The sequence below is a fragment of the Phragmites australis genome, chromosome 19 (assembly GCF_958298935.1).
Source record: "Phragmites australis chromosome 19, lpPhrAust1.1, whole genome shotgun sequence".
NCBI lineage: Eukaryota > Viridiplantae > Streptophyta > Magnoliopsida > Poales > Poaceae > Phragmites > Phragmites australis.
The window spans coordinates 24601672-24616210 of NC_084939.1; the positions used below are offsets into that span (position 1 = coordinate 24601672).

Here is a 14539-nt window from a genome sequence, read left to right on the forward strand (position 1 = left end):
ATGTCATGCAATCTTTTTCTTGCACAATCATGACCTTCCCATTCCAATACCTGGACTTGCCGCTCAACACAAAAAAGCTAACCAAAAGAGAGATCCAGCCATTGATCCAAAAGGTTTTGACAAAGCTGCTAGGTTGGAAAGGACGACTGCTCAACAAAGCAGGCCATCTCACACTAGTTAATAGTGTAATGCCCTTTATCCTAGTATATCACCTGACGGTGTTTGCGATTAAGAAGTGGGTCATAAAGAAAATTGACTGCATCAGATGAAATTTCCTATGGAGATTAACAAAGGAAGCAAATGGTGATCATTGTCTGGTGAACTAGAAAATGGTCTATAGGCCGAAGAAAAAAAAAGGAGGCCTTGGAATCAACAATCTTGATTTCTTCAATAGAGCACTGCGCCTGCGTTGGCTATGGTACGAATGGGCTGATGCTGAAAGACCATGGGTGGGCACAGACGTGCCGTGCGACAACGCAGACAAGCAGTTGTTCAGGTTGAGCACACATGTCCACCTTGGGGATGACCGAACTACAAAATTCTGGCACTCCAGCTGGATTGATGGGCGAGCACCAATGGACATAGCACCAAGATTGTACAAACTTGCATGGAGAAAGAATATGTCAGTTCACGAAGACCTTCAAGGAAACAGGTGGACAAGAGGACTCATGAGAATGACAACAATGAAGGTAATGGCTGAATTCATTAAGCTATAGGACTGGTAGAGCAAGCGCGTCTTGTGGAACAGTCGGATACCATCACATAGAAGTGGACTACTAACGGCCAATATAGTGCTCGTTCAACATATCTTGTTCAATTTCAGGGATTCTACACAACCTTTGATGCCCAAGCAGTCTGGTGAGCAAATATGGAAAGGAAACACAAGTTCTTTGCTTGACTGATGATACAGGAAAAGCTTTTGACGACAGACAAGTTTGCACGACGAAATTTGCCCTGTAACCCGATATGCCAACTATGTGATCAAGAGAAAGAAACAGAGGAACATCTATGTTTACTCTGTAGCTATGCTAAAGAGGTCTGCGAGCTAGTTCGTGTGTATGGACTGAAGATATGATTGAGGCCTCAACATCAAACCAAACTATTAGTTAATGGTGGAATGTGAACATGGAAAAAACATTAAAATAATCGAAGGCATTCGGTAGTGACGGTCATCACATACATAGCTTGGAATATTTGGAATGAGAGAAACCGACGAATTGTTGAACACAAGTCAACTCTGCCGATACATGTGCTTCACATGATCAAGGAGGAGATGAGTGTGAAGAGATTGGTCTATGATCAACTAGTGTTCGGATAGTTTCTGTTATGGAATTCACTCTGAGACGTTATTCTATTTTCATATGTAATCACAACATATGTAATTTGTCAAACTTTTTTTTGTTCTTAAATGAAAGAAGAGTGCTCCTGCTTATTGTTCGAAAAAACAATGCGGAGCACCTTGCCGCCGCTCTCCTCCAGCCTGCGCCGGAACGCCGCGTTGCGCACGCGCGGGCCGCCGAATGACACGGCGGTGACCATCGGCGCGTCGTCCTCGCCGCATTGATGCGCGACCGCGGTCGTGATCTCTTAGGCTGAGAGCACCGCGAGTGCCGCGCCGAGGCTGTGGCCGGTGACCGTGATGCTCAGCGGCGGCATGCCTTTGCCACCGTACTCGTGGACGATTCTCTTCACCTCGCCGCGCACCTGCTCCTGTTTCTCTTGCCCACTCATGCTTGTGTGAAGAGCCAAAACTAGCAATGATTGCCTCGTGCCTCGTCGAGCCTTACGGCTAAGCAAGGAGACCAATTATTCTCAAAATTATTAACAGGTGAAAGTGAGGCTATGAACATATATAATGTCGTGTACGATGCATAATTGCGTATACCCTCCATTTCGATTTCGGCCATAAAGTACTTCGATAAAACGGAAGAAGTTGCAAATACGGTGCTATTTTGTTTCATCCCAACAGGAGCCGAAGTTTGCGTTACCAAGCTTTGAAAATTTTGACCAAATTTTGCCACCATTTGGTTTAAAGTTAGAATTGGTAGCAGATCTTTGGCACTCCAGCAAGAGGCAATTAGCGCCTGATTATCCTCTACTGAATGAGCTTGCATTCTAAACATGGAAAGCCTATCCAGGGCTGCACTGCCTAATTGCTCTCCCTACTGCCTAATACTTTACTTCTTCTACCCTCTTTCCCTTTTCCGATCCGAACCACGTCCAGGCAGAAATCTTGCTGCAAATGCATATGCCCGGTGCTCAACAATGCACTAGCCTTGCTTGGTCGTTTTACACGTGCAACAAGGTGCAGAATAATCTGGTCTGGCACGTGCGGGTCATGCCCAGTTCATTCATACACAAGTTTTCCGTTTCCAACCTCGTGCATAGCAGGGCATGTAATCAAACTCGTGGGTTCTGCGCTCAATGGCTCCGGGTTCGGATTCCATTTTTCGCACACAGGTCCATCGGATCAGGTACTGAACTAGGTCGTGTCAGGTTCGGATTTCAATTTTTGTCAACGGGTGCCCATCAGGTCACCCGAAATAGTAAATTGTAGCCCTTTTTGAGAGGCCCAATCGGCCCAGACAAACAATATATCGGATAGTCGGCCCAGTAGCCCACTCAAAATCCTAATTGCCCCAGGCAACAAGGCTCTCGACCCTTAGTTCGACCAGAGCGATTCCTCCATGTGTCGTCGTCACTCGTCAGGCACTGCTGCCGCAGTCACCAAGCATCGTTGCCATGTGCCCAAGTTGTCGCCACTGCCGTCGCCAACCGCCGCCGCCACGCGCCGTTGCCACACGCCGCTGCCGCCAGGTGTCGCCGCCATCATCACCATGCACACAAGTCACTGCCACACGCCCAAGCTGCCACCGCCACGCGCCCAAGTTGTTGTCGGTCCATCCCCCGGTGACCTCTTCCGGTCCTTCTGAAAGGATAATGATATCGTCTAAAGAGGGGTGAATAGGCGATTTTACAAAAAAAAAATCATCCCTCTTTACCGTTGATCTAAACTTACAGCTGAAAATAAAATAACGGATTTTTCACAAGTAAAAATCTTAAATATGTTAGCCTCAACTAGTGCACAAACACCCTAAATAAGTGTGAAGATTACAATTCTATCGTGTGCCAAAGATTATACAAATCTAGCAAGATATGCAAAAAAAAACTCTAATTGAAAATCCTAAAAATATTGTTCATCCAGAAGTTTCGGGTTAAATCTAGAAGTTCTGGAATTACTGTTCACCGAAAGTTCCGGATTAAGTTCAGACAGTGAAAGAGCTCAAAACTGAAATTAAAGTACGCATAAAGAGTTCTAGCTCAAACCAAATGAAGTCGTATGTTACAAGTGATAATTCCAAGCAAATCTACGGAGAACCTATAATCAATTTCACACAAGCAAGTAGATCGAGTAATATGCACAAATATTGAGCAAGAACTCAAGAACAAGAAAATAAGAGAGGAGACACACAATTTGTTTCCCGAAGTTCGGACACCTCATCTAGAGGTTCCTATATCTCCATAGAGGAGCTCGGTCACGCTTGAGCCAGGTCTCTCTCAACACTTTTCCTCTCCAAGCTCGGTCACACTTGAGCTTGCTTCCACTCTTGATTTTTTCCCCTTGCGGAGGCGAAATCGAAGCATTCACAAACTTTCTGCGGCACACCACAACCTTGATGCTCGCCGGCGACGCCTAGCCACCTAGGAGCTCCAAGAGTAACAAACGCAACGACGAACTTCTTGTGATGAACTCGAGTGCTCAAGAACAGAGTTTAGCTCACTTGCACTCAATCTCTCAACCCAACTTACTTCACTTCTCAAATCTCACACTAGATTAGAGTGGGGAGAGATCTATTTGGCTTTGGCTTTGAATATTTTGTGGGGAGCACTAGCAACAAAAGAAGAGAGGGGGTGAGAGGGTATTTATACCCAATCCAAAAAAACTAGCCGTTATACAACTTTTTGGTTTAACTCGGAACTTCTGGGTTGCTCAAGTTAGACCTAATTGAGACCCTATCCGGATCAAGTCTGGAACCTCTGAACTGACCACGGAATCCGGAACTTCCGAGTTCAACCCAGAACTTCCAGATTGAAACTTCAAACTAAAACCGAGAACCCAACTTGAATTTAACCTGGAACTTCCGAGTTCAGCACAATAGGTCCTTTGAAAAAAGTGATAACTTTTGATCTCGATGTCCGATTTCGATGATTTTGGACTTTACAAAAAGCTTATTCAGAGGGCTACACATCATACTGAATTCATGATCTCAAACATATAGGATCAAACTAGGAATACTCTGAAAGCCGATTCGGATACTTCCACACTTTCCTCATTGGATTCCTAAAGCGAACTCTCACTTTGGGTTGGTTAGATACTCTTGAGCACTGAGATATGACAAATAGCTCTACATTGCATCCCTCTTAATAGTGCGGTATACCTATAATCAAATTCAAATGTAAAACTCGTTTAAACCAATTTGAGCTTTTGAATACCTTCAAGTACTGCTTACTTCATTCAAACTTAGAGGGTTACCAACTTTTATGTCATCTTCACTCTATTTCTTCTTGATTCTTCATATGATTGATGCAAATCACCCATAGCTTTACATGGTCTTGCACTGTATTGCTGCAAAGCCTTCACTCGCTCTACCACCGTCTTGGTCTTTCGGTGCTAAGCCATTTGCTTACTCTTCACCACCGGATGGTCCATCGCAGCCGAGTCTTGCTTGTCCTTCAACGTCTTATCATAGAAAACAACTTTGTATCCGACATCTTTAATGAATTCACTTTATCATATATGGAGTACAATATTGTTCTTCACTCTTGGTATATATGATTTCAATTCAACTTATGCCTTCTTATGAATCCTAACCCCAACTCACCAAGCATCACCTAGAGCTCATTCATCTTGATGCATATTTCTCTTCTCTATGCATCACCTATGAAGCAACCTATTAACAATTCTCACCATTATTATTAGTCCATATGTATTGTCATTAATTACTAAAACCACACATAAGAAATAGATACACTTTCACCTCCCTCTCTTGTGCTTCGTTAGGTCGCCGGCCGATCCAGGAACCGCAAGGTGAGCATTGGCCGATCTAAATTCGATGGGCACCGGGCACCCAACGGGTGCGGGTTCTGGTGCCAGTTTCCGCATGTTTGCTATTTCGAGTTTAGATTGGGCTGAGGCTAATGGGTTTCAGGTTGAGCATAGTTTTGCTCCACCCAGACTTGATTCGATCCATTGCCAGCCTAATGCATAGGATGATCTAAAAAAACTCTTATATGGATCAACGTGCCATTAACTCAAACAATTACTTTACAATGAGAAAAAAAAGACAAATTCCAGGATTCTTGAATTTTTTTCTTCTCATTGCATAAGTCATATTTTTATTTGATTTTTTTAGCTAGATGATAGTATCCTCTACATCACATAATTTTTTTTAGAATTTTTCATGTCTATTTTGATAGTATTTTGAATTTTGAGAGCATTGGAATGTAATATTTTCTTGATTTTCATATTTCTCGACATGAATCTAGATTTGCATTGTTTTTAAATGGATGCAAATATTCGCAATTTTTTTTAAAAATAAAAAAATCGATAATAGACAATAGTGATGGGATGATAGGTCATGGGCTATTGCGTATTAGGCCCATTACTAAACTATGGGCCGGCACACGAGGCCCATGACTATGAGTCCATAACGGCCCATTTAACACATGACCTCATCAATTTCCTTCCCCAAATCGTAATTTCTTTCGTCCATTGATGCGAGGCCTCCACCCCGCCGGCGAGGTGAGCGATGAGCCTCACGGCGGCCTTCCGAGCCGCTAAAATCCCCCGCATTCTTCCTTCCAAACCCGACAAGGCCCCCGCCGCCTCCGTGTCCGGAGATCCATCGGCGGATCCCGCGAACAAGAAGGCGGCGCCACCGTGGTGCGTCTACCTTATAGCCTCCTCCCGGATCCCCCGCACCTACGTCGGCGTCACCACCGACTTCCCTCGCCGGTGGGTCCCTCACTCTTCCTACCATGTTCCAGGTTTGTCTCGGATAGTTTTGGCGGCCAGGTTATGTGTAGCGTTCGGAGGAACCATTTGGATTTAGTTAATGACTGAGACCACTAGGATTGTTCCTTGCAGACAGAACCAGGATTGAGTTACTTTGGTGCCAATTTTTGCTGGAGACCGCGATTCAATTATATAGGACTGAAATTCTGCTGCTTTGAATAATTTTTGTACTGCTTACTGACTTTTAGTCGTTGTTGGGAGAACAAAAGGAAGCTCGAGTTAGCGTGCGTTTAGAAATTGAAGTAGGAGCTACACCCAAGTTTCCTTCTAACTAAATATGTTACATGCACAGTTGGGATGCACCCTCCTAATCAAGATGTTATATGCTTTTGTTTCTGCTTAGCCTCACGATGCACGTTGCATTAATTTCCATTTGTGTCAGTCTGGTCGATAGCACAATTGGATTACTGTATATCAGCTGGTGATTTTGTCACTGAATTACATTGCGGTTGCCTTGAAATGTTTGAGCTGCCTTGCTCAGGCTTCTAGGATATACATGCTTGGATCTGTAAAATTTTAATGTGTTTCTTGTTGGTATATATATTGGTAGTCAACAATTTAAGAAAGTATGCTGTTGAGAATGATTTTTAAAAAACTTTGGTCACACCACGCAGAAGTTTTATTTTTGTGTTAATGAAAAGGGGCTTTCATTTGTAGCTTGCGACAACATAATGGCGAGTTGAAAGGTGGTGCAAAAGCTACCTGTGCTGGAAGCCCATGGAATCTCGCATGCCTTATTGAAGGCTTTGCTAGCAGAAGTGAAGGTTAGTAGTAACTGTCATTGTCACTTTGATGACTAGATGTTACTGGAATCAAACAGTCACACACCATGCTCTAGTTTGTGTATACAACTTTCCTTTGTACCTATTTACCTTGGAAAAAGAGTTACTTCCTCCATTCAGAAATAGTAGCCGTATTTCTTTTGGATTAGTGACGGATCCAGAATCAAATTTTAGGGGGCTCAACTTCTTCCTCCTTCATCCTCTTTTTCCTCTTCTTTTTCCTCCTTCTCTTCTTCCTCTTCCATACCAAAAAATAGAGGGGGGAGGGGGGGGGGGGGGGGTTGGGGGGTTCTCGAGTGTTTCAAGGCCCCCTTTGAATCCGCCCTGTTTTGGACTCGGTTTTCTTCTCACAAAATATATTATTTATAGCTACAAAACATATATAGTGTATATGCGTGAAATCATTTTGAATTGTGAATCTCGTTGTATAATTTTAATATACTAGATATTCTTATAATTTGATTAAATGTTAGTGAAAGTACACAAAGTTTGATTTTTCTAAAAAGAAATACATCTACTATTTCTAAACGGAGGGAGTACTAAGTTAATTTATATTGGAAGTTGGAACTCTTTTGGTAGTTGGTACTCATCTCTTTCTGTTAGCTCAAACTTCCAGTTGTACTATGATGATATGTTTATCTTACCAAACAGAACGTGCGTCTTGATGTAATTGAGTAGTTCACCTACCTTCTGTACAAGTCTTCTTATTTATTCAGTGTAATGGTAATTTATCAACCATCTCTGGAGAGGCGAGGACCTTGTAATTTATTAAAATGGTAATTTATTTAATAATTCTAGGTAAATAATCCTTTCGCACCTTGCGTTCAGTTTTTGTTCCACTCTTTCCACACAGAAACCTTGTGTTAATATCATCAAGAAGTTGGAACGTTTGAACCCATATATGTTTCTGAATATAATATACAGCTTATTGTACTTACTAGCATCCATAATATCTGCATCACCAAGGAAATGATCGTTTCGCTATTAAGTTTGAACCAATACGCAAGATATCACATTTATCAGATTGTCCTTTTTGCAGCCTGTGAGTTTGAATCGAAATGGAAGAACATCTCAAAGAAAATGGCACGGAAAAGGAACGAGCCTAGCATGAAGTCAGTGTTGCAGCATCGAGAAGCGGCGTTGAGCAGAGTGGAGACCTCCATAGATTTTAGCCAACTAAAATCAAATGGCACTCAAGTTGAGGTTATTTATCCGTACTGTACAGGAATCTAACTGTGCGAAAAATCAACACCTAACCATAAATGTTATTGTATTTGTTCTCTAAAACATGAACAAGATATGATCAAGACGGCTATTGTATTTGTTCTCTAAAACATGAAGACGCCAGAAGAGGCAGCTGCGGGTTGCAATTTTATGTTTTGTTGATTTGTATGGGCATTGTTTCAGAATGTAGAAGGACAGGCAGAGTCTTCCATTACAGCAGCTATATCTCGTGTGATGGACCTCTGTCTAAATGTAAATGACACATGTGTACTGTAATCACTTATATTTCATTTGGCATGTTTGGATAGAGGGAAAATGAACTAATTTTCTTGCCGATCCAAAGGTGGATTAGGCCAAATCCCTGTCTATCCAAACAGCTCCCTAAGTTATTTCGCTTTATACTTCACCTTTTAGTGCCTTCAGTCGACTCCTGACGAATGAAACTAGCATTATTTTGTGCTAAGATGAAGATTTATCTGTCTATTTCAAGATTTAGTTTTTGCAGTCAAGAATGAAACACTTCCAGCATGTTGGTTTTTCTTTGCCTTCTCTTTGATTTTGCCTTTTGGTGTTGCTACGTTCTTTCTTTATTGCCATTTGTGATACTACTTTTCGGTGATTCTCTTATTCTAAAAGAAAATTGACTATGTTTTACAAGTAAACTACTAGAATGAGATTGGTTCCATCAGAATTGGCATAGGAATAGTAGATATTATGTGTTATGTTCCTGTATTCTGACCTCAACATTTCCTTCCATTTTTCGCTTCAGCTTATGTAACTGCCTGACCAGTTTCTGTTAATCGGTGCACATCTTTATTAGCAAATAAATGTTAACACTCCCCACAATCGAAGAGCTTATTCAACATTATAAGCAGATTGCATATAGTAAATTAAAGGAACATCTAAGTAATTCTAATAATCACATTGCTTGCACTTCAAAAGGAAACCAGCTAGATTTCACAGTTAATAGAGAAATATTGGCAAAAGCCATTTGGATTACTTGATCGTTGTAGTGAACAAAAGATACAAATTTACAAGCAAATACTTTTCAGACTATCCATATCCTTCCTGAACAGGTGAAAAAACCCCAAGCATAAACCACACCTGCCTCTCCACCAGAACACCTCCCATCACTCGTCTCCTCGTCCCCTACCACCAGCATGCCACATGACACCGGCTAGTTGCCCACAAAACCATCACTACTACCATCTACAATAAGCAGCACCACAATAACTTTATCACCCCGCCAAGGATGGGGAGGATTGAACCCATTTGGTAACAAGATAAGCATACAGTCTAGTCAGGGATAATAACTCCAGCAGTGAACATCACCATGATCATTAGCCATTGATCTTTTTGCTGTTTAGCCAGTGCATTCGACATAGCTAAAACAGTGTGTTAACTACACTAAGTCGCTAACTAGTTTTTTCAGCAATACCATTTTCAGCAGGTTGCTCGTTCTTCAGTTCGTACGCCTGATGAGGCACCTCGCTCATTGGTTGAGGTATTGGCAGGCCACCAAAATCTTGTGGAAAGAACTCGAAATCTGGCCCAAAGTTGAATTTGACTACACAGTTTGGCTCGTTAGGTAGCGTATACATTGACGCAGCTGGGTAGTACCTCCCTCCAGGAACGTCCTTGAACGCAGTGCCTTGGCATTCGCCATTCTTGAAGTAACATATCTCACTCCCTGCATATGCAAGAAACAAGAAAATTTTCAAGCTGTCTGAACAAATAAAACATGATAGAAACTACAAATCCATAAGTGTAATGATTTCTGTATACAGAAACAATAATAAAATACCTTTTTTAATTCACGCATGAAGAACATAGTGTAATCTAACGAAAGGTAAAGAGGTGCACCAATTACACATTGAACACCTGACATTGGAACGTTTTAGCACCGATGGGGTAATTAAAAGTTTTAAACCTCTCAATCGTAACCAATTGGAATTTCTCACTCCTGTATACAAAAATAAATATTGAAGATGCACCTTAATCATGTATGGAAGCTACTGCAACCATAGTTATCATGGTGTCGTTATGTCGTCGCCATAACGACAATATGGCAACATTGCGGTGTTCTGGGCCTCGCCACGGTGTCAGCATCTATGGCGTCCGCCATATCAACATGGCATCGCCATGGTGCCCATAAGGCGCCGTGTGGCATCTGTTTCCATGTGGCGGGCGCCATACCGGTTAAGCCGAGGGGATTAGAAGGGGGAGGGGAGATCGAGTGGGTCAAAGACCGAGAGGCGCCATACCATCTTTTCCTTGACCTAGCGACTAGCGAGTCGCGGATCCCCGCCACGGTGCGCCGTGCTCCTCGCCCGCCACCGAGGCCGTAGATTCGTCCACCACGGCGCCGCCCTTAGATCCGTCCGCCTGCCCGTTTCCATCCACCACCCCCGCTCTCGCCGTGTGCCTATGTTCCGAGCCGGCCGCCCCCGCCCTCGCTGTCTCCCCAGCGGCAAGAGACAGCAGCCCAACGCCTCTGCTCTCGCCTCTTGATTCTCTCTGCTCTCTGCAGGCCAGTGCCCAGCAGCAAGGTATGCTCTCTCTTCTCTCTGCTCTCTCTTAGTCTCTCTGCGCTGTGTCTCTGTTAGTCTGTTAGGCTAGTAGCTGAAATAGCAGTATAGCACATATGTTATTGGTAGCTGAAATAGCACATCTGTTAGGCACTTAGGCACGCATGTTAGGCACTTAGGCACATCTGTTAGCACATATGTGATGTTAGGCACAAACCAATGGATGCTACTGAAGATGGTGCGGAGAACGTGGATGCTTCTAACGATCTCGATGAGTTTGTATTGGATGACTTTCGAGAGATGAGAGATTTAAAACTTCGAGAGATGAGAGAGTTCTATCTTTTGTGCTACATTTACATTGCTATTTGTCTTTTGTGCTACATTTACATTTACATTTCCTAATATCCTAGACTATAACTTTTGTGCTACATTTACATTGCCATTTGCTAATATCCTATACAAACATGTGTGTATTCGCCACGCCTATGTGTGTATGGCGTCACCACGCCACGCGCCATAGGCGCTATAAAGTTGTGAAGGTGGTGGGTCACCGCGCCGCCGTAACAACTAAGACTATAACATGCTACAAGACAAGAAAAAAAAAAATTGAAGATGCACCTTCTTATTCATGTACTGAAGCAACTACAAGATACACTGGTGCTATGATGACAAGACATACAATCCCAAATGAAAAGTTACACCACAATATCATAACTTTTCAATTAGCATTCCAGCACCAAAAGAGCAATAAAGTCATACTCCCCTCGATAACCAGGAATATCAAGATACACTGGTGCTGCGATGACAAGACATACAATCCCAAATGAAAAAGTTACACCACAATATCATAACTTTTCAATTAGCATTCCAGCACCAAAAGAGCAATAAAGTCATACTCCTCTCGATAACCAGGAATATCACTAGTCACTACTACTATTATCGTACAAAACAGGCTGGACACAAGCAAGCCCCAAGCAGCTTTGATGTTGTGGGAAGGGAGATGTCAACTTGGGGAATGCAGAACAGAGGAAGAAAGGGTGTGTTGCAAAACTGCAACAGGATCATTTCAGACAATACAATAGATATTGTGTATTTCATTCCTTACACTCCACTTTCACAATGCCTCCCTGCCATCCTTTCTTAGTAGTGTATAAAATTTTGATAACTTAATGTTCCAGAAATAGAATGTTGGAGGGATTTCTTTTTGTCAGTTCTTTTTTCTTGACTTGTCAATCTTGGCAGCTATCTAACCTGATGCTCAGTGCACACAATCATGAACAATATACATATGCTCACTCTCCTCTCAATGAAAAATATATATATGCATGCTCTACTCTAAAAAACAAAAGTACAAACTACTGAAGAGAAAACAATGAGGTCTATTTAGTTACGTGATAGAGCTGTTACTTGTCTTCAATTGAGTGGAAAATTAATTAAGTCGTATCCTAACAAAAGCATCTATATAAGAAGCTTTTATGAGCTTAACATGCTGCTTTCAGGAGAGCATAAGTTGACGACATCCTTTTATATTTTCACTTATGAACGATTGAGTGTGCCTTGGTACTAAAACACCTACATAATTCAGACGAAAATAAATGACTGGTTGGATTTATTTATGCAAGGCACTTTAGTTTAAGATTTGGAATCATTGCAAGATGAACAAATGGAAACTACTATCTAGTGTGTGCCATGGAGATATGATGATTTCAAACACATTTAGGTACCCTATATATAGTGTCTAAACAGGGATAAAAAATTTGCATAAGGGGTGAAAAGGGAAACACCACGCTAGCCCCAAACCAAAGAAGGACAAGGATATCTACCAACACACTCGTGAAGCCTGAGCAATATAAGGATGTACAAATAACTGGTGACAACTTGATAAACAAAGCATTTTTAATTTCCTATCCCAGCATAAATAAACAATTTCTGCATATGATTTATAAACTTTCCTTAGTCCTAATTATTTATTGTATAAATAACAATTGTAAAAGCAAGTATCTACATGATCACTTATTTCATTAGACAATTTTTTTTCCTGAATTTGTTATCCTGAAAACTAATTACTTCATTTATTTACAATTCTGCTGGTAGTCGTCTACACCATATCAAGTACTTTTTTTTTTACCAAAACCATATCAAGTATTGCATAAGATATATTGCACCGCAATCTCCCACTACACACATGAACCACTGAAGTAATGTAATCACCTGGAACGGGATCTTGCGTCTTCTGCTCCTCCTTTGGAACTTGCACATGAAAAGGCATTCCCTTGTACTGAATCAGGTCAGGTTGCTTGGGCTCATACTGATCCCCATCAGGCAGAGAAATATAGAACCCAAGGACATCTCCTTCGCCGTACCCTTCATCAGCGTACTTGTCCCTCCAAGCCTTATGCACCTTGGCACCATCGATGTCGCGGTACCCAAAACCATAGGCATCATACCCCACGGGAGTCTGGAGGTCAGCCCTGTTAGTCGCCCAGCCAAGGCGGGTGTGCCCAGTGGCGCCGAGGTGCGTGACCTTGATCTCAAAGTACCAGGCGCCAGCCGCGACCCCGCGCGTGGCGCGCACCATGCGGTACCCCTTGGTGCTGCCGGCAGTGAGGCGGTCGTCCGAAAGCTCGATTTTTTCGGACTTGAAGACGCGGGAGAGGAGCACGGGCAGGCCGGCCGCGTCGTCGGAGCGCTCGGCCGCGAGGCGGGGCGCGGGGACGAGAAAGAACTCCTCCTCGCCGCCGACTTTGGGCCTGGGGTGGTTGCCGGTCGCGGCGCCGCCGCCGGGGGCGTGGCCGCTCGGCTGCCTGGCCTTCTTCTTGCCCTTGCGAGAGGTGGGCCGGGTCCAGACGCTGTTGCCACCCTTCTTCTTCGATTTCTTGCTGTGCGGAGCCGGCGGCGCGAGCGTCATGTGCTTCCTGGCGCCCGCGGGGTTGATCCCATCGTCCTCGCCGTCGCCGGGGGCGTCCGAGGCGAGGGCGTCGGGTGGTGCAAGGGTGGGAGCGTCAGCGTCGGTGGCGTCGGAGAAGGGGGTGTCAGGATCTGCGGAGGCGGGGGTGTCGGGGAGGCTAGGGGTTTGGGCAGCGGGGGTGGCGGCGGAGGCTGGGGTATCGGCCGGTGGAGAGGAGGGTTGGGACGGGGAGAGATCGGAGGGGGGCTGCATTGCAGGCGAGGGCGGCGAGGGAGGGGACGCGAACGGCGCGGCGTCGTCGGCCATTGGGATGGGAGGGGATTATTAGGGGTTCAGAGGGGGAGCAGGAGGTTCCGGAATTCGTAGGGAGGGTTGGGTGTAGTGAGATTTGGGGCTTGTTCTTCTTTGCCTCGTCCTGTGGGTGGAGGTGGGTTTCCTTGATACGTGAGGTCTGCAGCCTATGTATTAGTGGATATGTTACAGTACAGTTACGTTAGATGAAGTGTAATTGTATGGGTGTGATGTCGTTGCTGATATGCAGAACTCACTTGTGGCTTTTAGGGTTTGCGAGGAGGTATCGCGCATGCTTTCTGTTCCTCATCTATCTACGTTGCGCAGCCAAATAGGCTGTCCGATCACGTGAAGTCGTAACGATGCTACATTGCTTTGTGTCACCTTTCCCTGTTCCCAACATGAGTTGAGTTTCAGAGCAACTCTGACGAGATTTTACTTGTCTTAGGACATATTTGGTTACCTCCATATAGCTCAGTGCCACACCGATTTTCAAAAGAATAAATCAGATACATTCTACATATATGCTACGATCAAATTTTCATATATACAATGATTTTATAAGTGATAATATAACGGTATCGTTATATAAAGGTTTATTACAAAATGACCCACATGTCTTAAAGAAAACACTACAATAACTTCCAGCGATAGCATGTCTTCCATCTATCCACAGACATTGTCCGGGGGAGCACCAGTCTACGATATGGTCTTCAGGTCGACATCTTTT

The 14539-nt window shown here is 43.6% G+C and overlaps 2 protein-coding genes across 2 annotated transcripts; one reads left to right on the forward strand and one right to left on the reverse strand.

Annotated features, from left to right (window-relative positions):
• The first annotated feature begins 5745 nt into the window (after nucleotides 1-5745).
• LOC133899979 (structure-specific endonuclease subunit slx1-like) lies at nucleotides 5746-8481 on the forward strand. The gene is made up of 3 exons (XM_062341034.1): nucleotides 5746-6016; nucleotides 6734-6840; nucleotides 7898-8481. Exons 1-3 carry the CDS (start codon nucleotides 5811-5813, stop codon nucleotides 8089-8091), a joined length of 507 nt encoding a protein of 168 aa, XP_062197018.1. The 5' UTR covers nucleotides 5746-5810; the 3' UTR covers nucleotides 8092-8481.
• Nucleotides 8482-9389: 908 nt separating this feature from the next.
• LOC133900796 (protein TRAUCO-like) lies at nucleotides 9390-13957 on the reverse strand. Its single transcript, XM_062342042.1, has 2 exons — nucleotides 12822-13957; nucleotides 9390-9772 (listed from the first exon to the last, which is right to left on the reverse strand). Exons 1-2 carry the CDS (start codon nucleotides 13822-13824, stop codon nucleotides 9498-9500), a joined length of 1278 nt encoding a protein of 425 aa, XP_062198026.1. The 5' UTR covers nucleotides 13825-13957; the 3' UTR covers nucleotides 9390-9497.
• Between the last annotated feature and the right edge of the window lie 582 nt (nucleotides 13958-14539).